Source organism: Neomonachus schauinslandi, chromosome 10 (genome assembly GCF_002201575.2).
Source record: "Neomonachus schauinslandi chromosome 10, ASM220157v2, whole genome shotgun sequence".
Classification (NCBI taxonomy): Eukaryota; Metazoa; Chordata; class Mammalia; order Carnivora; family Phocidae; genus Neomonachus; species Neomonachus schauinslandi.
Window position 1 is genome coordinate 72,971,964 of NC_058412.1, and position 12,704 is coordinate 72,984,667.

General features: G+C 44.5%; 1 protein-coding gene across 1 annotated transcript in view; it reads right to left on the minus strand.

Annotated features, from left to right (window-relative positions):
- Window positions 1–12,704, minus strand: part of PRKCE (protein kinase C epsilon) — a 483,114-nt gene that overhangs the window by 134,175 nt on the left and 336,235 nt on the right. Inside the window, exon 10 of the mRNA XM_021701128.1 lies at window positions 10,558–10,731. Coding sequence (XP_021556803.1) covers window positions 10,558–10,731 — 174 coding nt within the window. The remainder of the gene's footprint in view (window positions 1–10,557; window positions 10,732–12,704) is intronic.

A 12,704-nucleotide genomic window follows, 5' to 3' on the forward strand; every position in this document is an offset into this window, starting at 1 on the left:
ACCACCTCAGTGACAGGAAGGAGACAAAGGGTCCAGCAAAGCTTCCCTAGAATCTTGTGGATGAAACAAAGCATTTAGAGGAGCTCTGCAGAAGCCACCTTCACGGTGACCTAGTTCAAGCTATGGGTTGGGCAGTCAGAAGGATGAACTACCTAACTTCCAGGGACACACAACCAAAGGCATGTTCCTCACACATTAACTAGTTACACTTCTAAATGTATTATATTTTACCATTAAGATTTAATAATTAAGAAAAAGGATAGGGGCGCCTGGGTGGCTCAGTCGTTAAGCGCCTGCCTTCAGCTCAGGTCATGATCCCAGCGTCCTGGGATCGAGCCCCGCATCGGGCTCCCTGCTCGGCGGGAAGCCTGCTTCTCCCTCTTTCACTCCCCCTGCTTGTGTTCCTCTCTCACTGTGTCTCTCTCTGTCAAATAAATAAATAAAATCTTAAAAAAAAAAAAAAAGAAAAAGGATAAAACAGAGCATTCATCTTATAGCCGAACACAGACTTCTTCTAAAAGGATGGCTCTCAGTCATCTCTTACTTGAAGGTCTCCCTCGTGATGTACTTGTGAGAGGACTAGGTGAATTAAGAGAATGGGCCATAGCTATAGTCAAGGACAATCTGGGCTCAGGTTAGGGGATAGGTAATATGCATTTTCTCTCCATGGAGCTAGTGTGCCCGGGGGTCAAATTTACCAACAATGGTTTTTCAACTTGGTTTCATGAACAGTTGGCCAACTGGTCAGGAGAGGTCATCCTTATAGGCAAGTGAAGCACGACAAAACTTTGTCCAGTTTGGCATCTGTCTTTGTAAAGGATATTGAAATTGATAACTGAATATGACAGAAGCTAAAATTTATGCCTGCTGTGTGCTAGAAACTGTGCTATGCTTTAGAGGGACGACTATAATACCTCCTGGTAGTTCTTCTGATGTGTGACCATTAGTCATTGAGAGTATGTCTGAATTTGGAACCCTGATGTAGAAGGATAGCCTTGTGAACATAAAGGCTCTGATCAAGGTAGAAGGAAGTGTTTACTGAATCGAGCTTTGAAAAAGAAACACTAAATAGAAGCCCTGTTCACTGATTTCACCCTTGTTTTTCTCTCACTCACATTAGCAACAAGCAAGTCTGGAAGGGTCCTGTGTATGGTTCCCAGTGAGTCACATTTTCAGAGATCTTTAGAATCTTGTAGATCACGTTGTCTATCCCTGTGTGTGTGTCCTCCCCCAGCTTTTACTATGAGTAAGGAAATCAATGCCATGAGAAATACCCCAGAGTAAGCTTCAGTGGCAGAACCAGAGCAAGAACCAGAGTTTCCTGACTCACAGTGCCTTCTTTCCTAGATCCCATTGCCCCTACAAATCAACAGGGCCCAAACACACACAAAGAGCTGAATGGGACATACCCACCACTTGGCAAGATCTCAAAGTCAAAGCATTAAGGGCCAAGCAGGGCCATCTGAAGCATCTGAGATCATTGGAACAAAAGGTCAGGTTATGTGAGGAAAGCCTATTGCTTAAGCTAAGTAATCTCAATAGACTGGCATCTACAAAACGCCCCGTATGGAAAACAACATCAGTCCACTATCAAAATTCAATATGAATCTAAAAATAGACACACTAAAAAAAAAAAAAAAAAGTAAATCCTGAAGCTCAACAGATGGTGTTGGACGGAGGCAGGAGGTCTGACGTCAACCATTGAGGAAACTGGCTTTGTTTGGTGAATAGGTTTGAGGGCTTGGACCTCTGGTGTTAGGTTTTAAGATAAAACTTTTTATTTAAATTTGATCCTTGTGTACCCATTGGACTGTGAGCAAAGGACATCTGGGAACGGTGCAGGTCACTGAACCTGACGGGCAGCGATCTAAGTCCACGTTTCTCATCAGGCCAGGGTTACCCCATCCATATTTTCTAGAGTATCAAATGGCACCCTCTACTTCCTTCACAAGCAGGCCAGCCTTTCTAGATGCACAGGGGACATCAAATGGCCTGTGGTGATTCTTCCTTCAGAAGTTCTCTCCTACTGCCTCTGGACACGTGGGGGTTACTGAAACAGCTTCCTTCCCGGTACCTCTGCTGTACCTTTCTCCCTTTCATCCATGCCCCCCAGAGCTGCCACACTGTGCTTTCAAATCCTCACTTCCTATAAGACCTCCAAGGAACACTTTCTCTCCAGAATAAGCCCAAACTCCTTGCTGGCAGTGTAAGAATTCCACAGCGCAGCCAGAATCTCCTCCCTAAAGGGTCTTTCTCACGCCTTCCCACTGCAGGCCTCCTGCTCCAGCATGGTCATCGCTCTCCCTACACTGGAGGACTGTGCCTGCAAACCTCTCCTTCCCTGCAGCTCCCTGTGCTCTGCTCCTCACCTCCACGCAGCGACTCCCCACAGGGCACCTGAGCCCTCCACCCTCCTCCCCAGCAGCCCTTCTCGCCCCCAGGAGGCGAGGGTGGGGACTGCTGGTCTGAGTCCCAGCTCTGGCACTTAGCTAGCTGTGTGAGCCAGGCCAAGCTGCTGAGCACCCTGACCTCTTCCTCATCTGCCCACAGACATGGCACCAGCACCACACCCCATGAAGCTTGTATAAGATTTATTATGTTAGTTCTTGCACAAGGCTTGCCACACAGAAGGGGCTCGTTAAGTAGAAGCCTCTCCCCTTCTCATCACATACCATCTTTATTCCCAGTTGCTAACTGATGTCTATTATATCTCCTCTCCTTGAACAGAAGAGTTGCGCTCCCTGCTATCTGCCAATGGCACCAGGTAAGCTGCTGGTACAGACCCTCCTGACCAACTTTCTCATCATTGCAGGAGTGTCCTATCCTTCTCACATTCTATCTACTTCCCTCTATCGCTCTCACTCTCTCTCTCTCAATCCTTCTCCCTGGTGGGAAACCATCCCCAGTGAGCCGAAGTGTTTTATACACATGCTTCGCAGTACTGTTTTCTCTAAACACTTCCATTACTCATCCAACCAATTTAGAGACAGCACTCACAGAGAATATGAGAGAGAATCTGCTTCCAAAAATTCCATCTCTACCTCTCAGGAATGTGCCCGTTTTAACAATGAAAGGACATCTGTAATGGAAGCCTTCAGGCACAGCGGCTGTCTACACACATCACATTGTATACGGGAAGGTAAAAATCATCACGATTTCCTCCAGACTCTCGGAACGTACAGTGGTTTTAAACTGCGGGTTTTTTTGGTTTTTGTTTTTTGTTTTAGATGAAATTCTTTCTTCAAATGATATCTTACTTTGGAATACTACTGTGCGAAGCAATTAAAAGTGGGGTTGCTCCCAATGGAGCAGGAAGAGGAGAGTGAAGATGCTCTTGCCACAGCACGTCCAGAGTCCGTGTGTCTAGACGCATGTGCACGTGCGTGCATACACACACACACACACACACACACACAGCACCTCCATAAAGCCGACTTCGAAACCTACAGCTTAGAGGAACATGCAAATAGGGGCGCCTGGGTGGCTCAGTCGGTTAAGCGTCTGACTCTGGATTTCGGCTCAGGTCATGACCTCAGGATCGTGAGATCAAGCCCCGCTTTGGGCTCCGTGCTGGGTGTGGAGCCTGCTTAAGATTCTCTCTCTCGCTCTCCCTCTGCCATACCCCCTCTCTCCCGTTCTAAAGAAAGGAAAAAAGAATAATATGCCAATAATTTAGGAGAATGCACAAGTATATTCCCTGGTGGTGAAGAGTATTTACTAGACGAACATGTATACATATGTACGGAAAGTCAAAGGAGTGTAAATCTCTTCTGCCATGTGTCGACATCAAATAGATGATTTACAATTTGTACTCAAGTTGATGTTACAGAGAGAGAGAAACATAGAGAGGGAGTTCGGTGGCAGAGAGGCAAAAGCCATCCCTGGGCAGTGCCTTCTGGTTCACTTATCGCTAACATCAGCTCCGCAGGGAGCCAAGCATGGACTGGCGACCTGCAACCCCCAAACGCAGCATTTTTCTACAAGAGGCCCTCACATATGGTAGTGACCTCAGAAATCATTTGATTGAAGAATATTTAGTGATAGCAGGAACAGTTACACTGTATCCCCTGATGAAACTGTTCATCATGTAGACCATGATACCAAGTTTATAAATACAGATGTATAAACAGATAAGTACTTTTACACTCAAAATACATCAAAATGTGACTGGTCATTAGAATCATTCTTATTTTCTTGACCTCTTCTTTACCAAATTTTCCAAATTTTCTACAATTGAGAAAAAATTCTTTGTGATAATAAAATATTATGTTTTTAAAAGCCAAGGACAGCAGTTTCTGAAAGAAAACAAAGCAATGAGTCCTGGGCAGGAGATGCAGGCTAGCACTTTCCACACTGTGGTGTAATGAACATGTTCCAGTGAGGCTTCAAGTTCCACGAGGTCGGGAAACGTAACTACCTTGTTCACCATGAGCTCCCTCGGCAGGTAGCATGGCACCTCAACGCCCATGGCGTGGTACACAGTGGGTGCTCCCTAAGTGATGGCCGAGTGGACAAGTGTGAGGACCTCATCCTACTCCAGCCCATTTTGAATATACGGACGGTCCCTGACTTCCGATGGTTCAATTTATGTGAAAGCAATACACATTCAGTAGAAACCGTACTTCAAATTTTGCCCTTTTCCCAGGCTAGTGATATGCGGTACTCTCTTGAGCTGGGGCAGTGAGTCCCACCCAGTTCCCAGTCAGACACTTGATCGTGAGGGCCAACAACCTGTGTACTTACAACCAATCTGGATGCATACAAACATTCTGTTTTCCCACTTCAGTACAGTATTCAGTCAGTCACAGGAGATATTCACCAGTTTACTGTAAAATAGGCTTTGTGTCAAGTGACTTTGCCCAACCGTAGGCTAACGTGAGCGTTCTGAGCACATTTAAGGTCGGCTGGGCTAAGCTATCATGTTTGGTAGGTTAGGGGTATTCAGTGCATCTTCAGCATAGGATATATTCAACGGACAATGGTTTTGTCAGGATATTACCCCATTAAGTAGAGAAAGATCCATAATTCCTGTGCCCATGTGCTGTTTCTCCTCCCTTCTCTCTTGTACTTCCAGAAAGCAGACACATTTCCAGAAACAGTTTGATGGATCCTGCTACACTTGCCAGCTTAGGGGGCATTGTTTTTGTTTGTTTGGTTTTATTTCAATCTCACGGAGTCCAAGTAAAACAGGGCTATCATCTTCAGACCCTTTCTCTGACAGCAATGTGTGACAGCAAATGGAGACTGGGGAGAGGGGTTTAGAGATGAGGCTATCTGAAGTAGAGAATCTGAACAGCAGGAAGGAGCTCAGAGAAGCAGACAGAATAATGTGTGAGCAAGGGCTGTCGGGGAATCTCCATTCTAATCTGAATTCTATTACAGTCAAGTGGGAAGGCCTTGCTGGGCCTCAGTTTCCCACCTGAAAAAGACAAGTGACCATCCTTGCCTCCCCGAGATGTTTAGGAACATGTGCAGTGGCTAACAGAAGTGAAGGTATTTTTAAAAGCAACTGTCCTGTCCCTATCAAATGCAAGGTTTCCTTAGAGGCAAAGAGGCAGAAGCATCATAGATTAAGAGCCAACATGCATACCTCTCTGTCCTGGGGGCATGTGAGCATTAATTAACTCTATTACCTTTTGTTTCATCAGGCAGAAGGCATCCTGGTATGCTTCAAGACCTGAGTCAGATCCTTCTGCTCCATGAAGCCTTGCTTGATTATGGAAACTCTTATCTCCTCTAACTGGCTGGGGCATGCCTGGCTGGTCCACACACAGACACATCCACACACACACACACACACACACACACACGTTCTATTTCTCTCTCCCTCTCTCGCCATGTCTCCCTCTCTCTCAATCCTCACCAGCCCTCCACAGGCCTCAGACCATCCCTCCTCAAGAGCATAGCGTTTACCCTCCCCCCACCAACTAGTTTGATTTGATAGCATCTTGATTTCCAGGTGGCAGCCTGACCCACAGACCAACTCATGGTGCTAAACGTATCAATCTCCTTTTGTGAGTCACCAGATCCAATCAAAACCCCTCCAGCCCCTTCCACATCCGGCCACTTCAGACTGCAGGCTCTATCTAGTAGGAGACATACTTCATTCAATGGTTTCTTGGCTCTTTTTCGACTTAATCTGACAGAGTCATCTCTTTCAAAAAAAAAAAACAAACTACCAGTGGCCAAATTTTTTACTTTGTTTTCTGCTTTTGTGCTTGCTGTCCTACAGAGTCAATGATCAAAATAAACATCAAGGTTCCTTGCAACTGTAATTTTTCCCCTACCATTGTCAACACTCCTTCTCCGCAGTTCTCACCCCACACTCACACAGCTTATTAAAACTCATTTGAAAAATGTCTCCAGTTGCTTTTTAAGGATTTTTCCATTCTGCATTTCCCCCAGGGCAGCGAGGGAGGCTGGCCAAGGGAGATTCTCTAGGAGTTCACCCTCTGTTTCCTTTACGGCAGCTGAGAGAGGCAGAGCCCTCCAGGAGCTAGCTTCCCAGGCCTGGCGGGAAATGCCAAAGGGTGGGGGATGGGGGCGACGAGGTAGAGATTAATATTTTTAAAGAGGAAAAAATCATGGATGAAATTACTCAAGACAAATTTTATGGGATCCAGTCGGAAGCGGTGATTTCACAATGGGGATTGTACACAGAATCTAAAAATGCCTGAGAATTTTATTTCCTTTAACTACAAAAACAAAAACAAAAGCAAAAACAAGCCCATCACTCAGTGGCTCTCCTATCCCTAGATTTCTGTGGGTGAGGGAGAAGCCTGAAAAGGCAGTTCCTGAAGTTGCTCTTCTCCCTAAGCCCTGACTTTGACTAAGCCCATAACCTGTAGAGACTAGCAGGGTGCCCGGCCCAAGGAAGCGGGTTAACCGCACGGTATACCCTTGAACAACGCGGCAGATGGGAAACCAAGCCCCCGCATGGTCAAAAATACCCATATAACTTTTGACTCCCCCCAAAGCTTTACCAATAGTCTACTGTTGAACAGAAGCCTTACTGAGAACATAGTCGATTAACATATTTTGTAGATTCCATGTTTTATATACTGTATTCTTACAATAAAGTGAGAGGAAAGAAAATGTCATTAAGAAAACCGTGAAGCAAAGGAGATATGTTTACAGTCTTGTACTATTTCGAAAATAACCCGCATGTAAGGGGCCAGTTCGAACCCGTGTGGGCCTAGGGTTGACTGTATTTCCATCTTCTCTCTACAAATCATCAGATCTCACAGGTGCAGGAATTTTGCTCATCATCTCCCAAACACCCTCCACTCTTCCTCTCCTTCCTGCTGTTGTTCAGGCATTGTCATTTGCTTTTCTTCTTTCCAGATCCCTTGGAGAACGATCAGGGTACATGAACCAACGGCAAGTAGTCAGTAGGCATAGAAAAGGCCAAATCAATCACCCTTGAACCGTATCTTCACAGCAGGCTGTGGAGACCAGACCTAATTCATGACTTGACATCATGACTGGCACCAATGGATTTACACAGTCATCCCCAGTGGTCACCACACCGGACAGGCACCCACACGTTACACACATCTAAGTCCTGTCAGGTCACCCGTGTAGTGCGTGGCCTGAAGCTATGTGCAAACCATCAGGAAGTTCTCAAAGCGTGTTTCCATGGGGGCCCTTTCTTCCTATACACTGAAAAACAAAGCCTCACCTAAAAATAATTAAACCCGACTTAACGTTATTGCTGCTTTGTGTGTCAGAATAAAACAAGAGTGAAAGAAATCTTAATAGGCCTGCAATCAGATCTCACATTCCTTAACTGTGTATTAGAGTCTTAGTTGAAACCAGGTTCAGGGTAACTCAGAGGAATTGTCCTTTCTTTTCAGGAAAAGCGAAACTAAAGCAGGACGGAGCTATGGGGATTGAGCCTGGCTCCCGTTCCCAGCCCCGACTGGGGCCCAATCCTCCCCTCCTCAAAGCCTGGCTTGAGCTCTCACCCTACTCCAAACTCCAAGAGCACCTCTCCTCTGAGTCTCCTGGTTTTAACATCCCACACCATGCTCTTTGCTGCCGTTTGCTTACAGAAGGAGTATAACTCACCATCGCTTAGGGAGCAAAACCCTCCATTTTTTTGCTGATAAGCCCAGAGCCAGCACCTACCTCATAGTTAGAAGAATGAATAATAGCTACTCTTTAAAACCATGACTACTGGTTGTGATAGGAAAAGTCACATTTTCTAGATGTTGCGGGTTTAGAAAATGATTCTTCCTAAGATTGCTTTCATTAGTAAGCTAAGGTCCTTCAGTGAGGTTGAAATAGGATTCCCTTTTGACATGTTAGATGAACATACATCTGTTGTGTAAAGTGGGGTGCGCTACTGTTCTCCCAAACAATGGTGGTATGGCAGAGGTGGGGCAAAGTCACTCCTGTAACTGTGGCTATCTGATACTGGCCTGAGAAAAAGGTAAATCTCTGAACTACTAAAGTCCCTTCTCTCCCCAACCCCACTCTTCAGCCACCCAGATCCTAATCTCCATGTCAGTTTGGTTATTGTTCTGTCATAAAGGAAATCCATGGTGTTACTCAACACCATTTTGTGCTCCAAAAGCTGCCATACAATGAGGAAGCTTAGCCTTGATGTTCTACAATATACAGAGGAGAACACTGCTGACATGGAAGATATTCATTCTCTCACTCGTTCACCAAGAGGTGTAGGAAAGCTGACCCTCCACTGTGGCTCCCCAAGGACATTGGGCCTCTTGGCAATGTGTCCAAAGAAAAAAACACCTGTGTGGATCCATACCCAGGAAACCACCACAGATAGTGGAAGAGATGGCTACCCGTTAGGGGTAGGGAAAGAGGGGGAAAGTTCCCCCAACAGAAGGGACACTGTTCTGGGTCAGGCAAGAGAGCATATCAGTGTGGTATCAGGGCAAGGTCCAGTGGACTGGGAGTTCCAGAGACCAGATGCCAAGTCCGTCTTGGCCAAAACAGAGTATCTTATGGGCAAAAGACTTCTACTCCTCTGAAATCTGATTTTCTCAATGGAGCAAAAAGTAGAGAAAAGAACACTGACCATATGATTCTCTTTTCTCATGTTGGGCTCTGCGTATGTGCACATACATGCATAGACCCACAAATACTAGGCATTCCATAAAACATGTCCAAAACAAGGATTGCCAATGGGTCCTGTACTTGTTTGGAAAAGGGATTTCCAGATTTTCAGAAGGTATTTCTTATTCTCCTAAGATTCTCCAAGATTGGAGGGATAGGAAAAATGCCAGTAGATCACCATTTCTCAGTGTGGAGTAGGTAGTGGTATGGATGGAGCTTGAGACCAAATAATTAGAAAATACTATATTAAATAAAGGTGATTTTTTTGTCCCATTGCAGTTCTCCTCAGGGACTTCAATAAGCAAGTGTATGTCACGAGACAGTCTAAAGGAGGTCAGATGGCAATTTCCCAAACCGTGGGCTACAGAGTCCTTTATGCTTAGAGTTTCTCAAGTGATGAAAGTTCAGAGAAATACCCTTTGAGAAACAGTATACCAAAGAGACTGTAAAGTCCCTGAGGTCAGAGACTGGGCCTTGCTTACCACTATATTTCCACACCTGGCACACTGGAAGAATTCAATCAAATACAATAAAATAAAATTTTGCCAAATGACCAAATGAGTAATTATTGAATTCAAAGTGGAAGAATGTCATCACAGTGACGTAGAGATGGGAGGATGCCAAGGGGCAAGGGATCGTCTCTCCAAGATGGCGCCCTTAACTGTCGGGGCTCCACATAGGCACAGGGAGGAGTTTCGGATGAAGTCGCCTGTGCCTTCTCAAGAAGCTAAGGGCTACAGACCCATAGGGCATCCTCAAGGACTTTAACTTTCTTTTTTCTCCAAAAAGGGGTAATAAAATACGAGCTTCATGAAGAATGTTGGCATTTCTCTTCTTAACTAAGAATAAGTTAAAAAAATCAGTTATGATACTCATAGGTCAGACTCCATAATGCTGTTACAGATTATTTTCGTTTCTTTACTGCCACCTTCTGGTTCCCAGGCTCCTACACGGTAAATTTAAAACGCCACCTTATATTTGTATTTCGCCAGGGCATGGTAAGCACTTGCCCACAGCCTTTGCCTCCTATGACATTATACAAGTCAGAAGTGGTTAGGGCGGCCTTCACTCCTTTTTATCTGACCTGAAGGCAACAGGGAACTTAAGTGATTTGCCTAGTGATAGAAAGTTAGGAGCAAGGACTAACCACGCCTGTTGGTTTTTCCAAGGAGCAAATACTGGGTTTAGCCATTTGGCTTTGTCCAGCTACCTCTGCAAAGAGTTCTATTGCCCTCTCATCCCTCCACAAGCACAACCTTGAATGGAAAATTCCATGCCCTTAAAAAAAGAGGATGCTGTTCAAATATACCCTGATCTTTTCAAGGGTAGAATCCATTCCACTTTACAAGGCCTATGAGAAAAGAATGTAGAGGGTCTATAATTGATTTTTTTTTTTTATCTGACATCAAGATGCCATCCCATCATACAGCACTACCCCAAGATGGCGGCCCACCATTTTCTTCTTAGCCATACCTTGGTCTGAAAGCAGCAATAGAGTTGGGTTAGGTACGGGTGTTTCCGCGCCAGCGCCAAAATCCTCTTCTCCGTCATCGTGCAGTCCACATCATCATCCTGGAGGATGACATCCTTCTTTAAGACCTTCACAGCATATACTTCATCTTTGCCTTTCAGCTCTGCCAACATGACCTGCAATGAACCCAAACCACTCCCATCAATCTATACACACATGGAATCAAAAGAAAAAACACAAGTCAATACCAAAGGCTTTAAAAACTAACTTCTTTTTTCTTTCATTTTAAATACTATAACAACATTAAAAAATGTTTAGAAAAACTACCCATCCTAATATAGCTACTATAATTCATTTATTTATGTTTCATCTCTAGCACAGGACCTAAGCAAAGAAAAAAGAAGTTCAACACACATGTGTGAAAGAATTATTCATACGTACATATACATTTGTCATATTTGCAATTATAGTATTGCACAAATAATATTTTTTAACTGACATTAATAAGGATTTATCATCTACATTGTCACCATCATTATCAGGGTTGCTTATACTCAATTGAAGTAAACATATTACAATTTATTTAACCATTTACCTCGTATTACACACTTAAGTGAAACCTAATTATTAAATATTAAAAATTAAATTGGATCGAGTATTTTTGTACATGTCATTTTGTTTCTTTTGGGGGGGGCATATCCTTAAGCTAGAAAGTCTTAGAAATAGAGTATAAGGTTAGATATTTTGCACATTTCTTGAGTTTCAAAAAGGATGTACAAAATAATCTGCTGCTAGGAATGTAGAGATGCTCTAGTTTCATGGCAGTGTACCCACATTGGGTGTTTTCACTTAAAAAGTGTTTTTGCTCATATAACAGGTGTGAAATATAACCTCAAGGCTGTTTTAACTTGCAATGGAACTTTTTAAAAAATTTTTCCTTAAATTGTATTTGTGTGAGTTGTCAGTTTCATATTCAAGATAACTCTGTCTAGTTCTATCTACTGTCTTATATTATTTTCTTATGAATCTGTATGAGTTAGTATATAACGATACTAACACTTTGCTTTCTGCAGAGGTTTGTCTAAGCCTGTTTTATGATTTTCTGTTCTATAGCAAACAGGATCACTTGTCCTTACATAGCTAAATCTGTCATGTTTGCCTTCATGGTTCTTCTATAGCATTAACGCTGGGAATGTGATTCCTTCTCCAGAGAGCAAATTCACAGTTCTATGAGCTTCAAGTTTTCCCATCGTTTGATATTTTTGCATTCATTTCTCCGCAATGTGACAAGTCCTTCTCTTTTTAAACAACCATCTCCTAAGCCCAGTATTCCAGGGTGAGCTGCCAGGCCTCAAGATCGGTAACTCAGAAGCTTCAAAAAGGAATTCAGGGTGCTACCTGAGGAACTTTCATCGCCGACGAGTAATGCAAAATCTTTAAAAGTAGCTCAAATGTTGGCTGCAATTTTTCCTAAAAAACAACCTGAATGCTCCAGAGTCATCCAAGTTCCCATCCTGCCTATACGGTAAGTAGACCTGGAAACTCTGAGCCTGCTCGTTTCCCTTGACTCTTGCTCAAAATTAAACCTGCTCACATCCCCGCGTTACGCCTGGACCAGGGCACTGGGGCCAGCTTCTTATTTACTCAGTCTCTGAAGAATGTGATTGCTTCAGCCTCTACATTTAAGTGTGCTCCTCCTTGGGTTACCTTCCTCCTACAGCGATCTCAGGATGAGATGGGGCAGGTGAGGGGCTGGGAGGCAGGCCCACGCCCTGGAGGTTTCCAGAGCCATTCCCTTCAGGGAACAGCAGAGCGGCTCTGTGGCTCAGCAAGTGGCTGATTTGCAGGCTGCTGCTTTCAAGAGCCCAGGACACGTGAGGGCACGTGACTTGGGAGCTGCCAGGCCCAGGGCCTGGGCCCAGGAGCAGGGTGTGGAAAGGCACCTCCTAGGGACTCCCATCTTTGCGGAGCGCAAGGGAATGATCAGGGATCTCAGCTGAAGGGTTAGCCAGCATCCTGGGCCCTCTGCCCTTCCATCTTCTTTCTAAAATGAACAGGGATTATTTCCCCAAGTCACTGTGCCACTAGAATGGAGTCCGATCACCCCGAAAGCTTCACGGGGCACATACACCCCGCAAGGCTGTGCTTA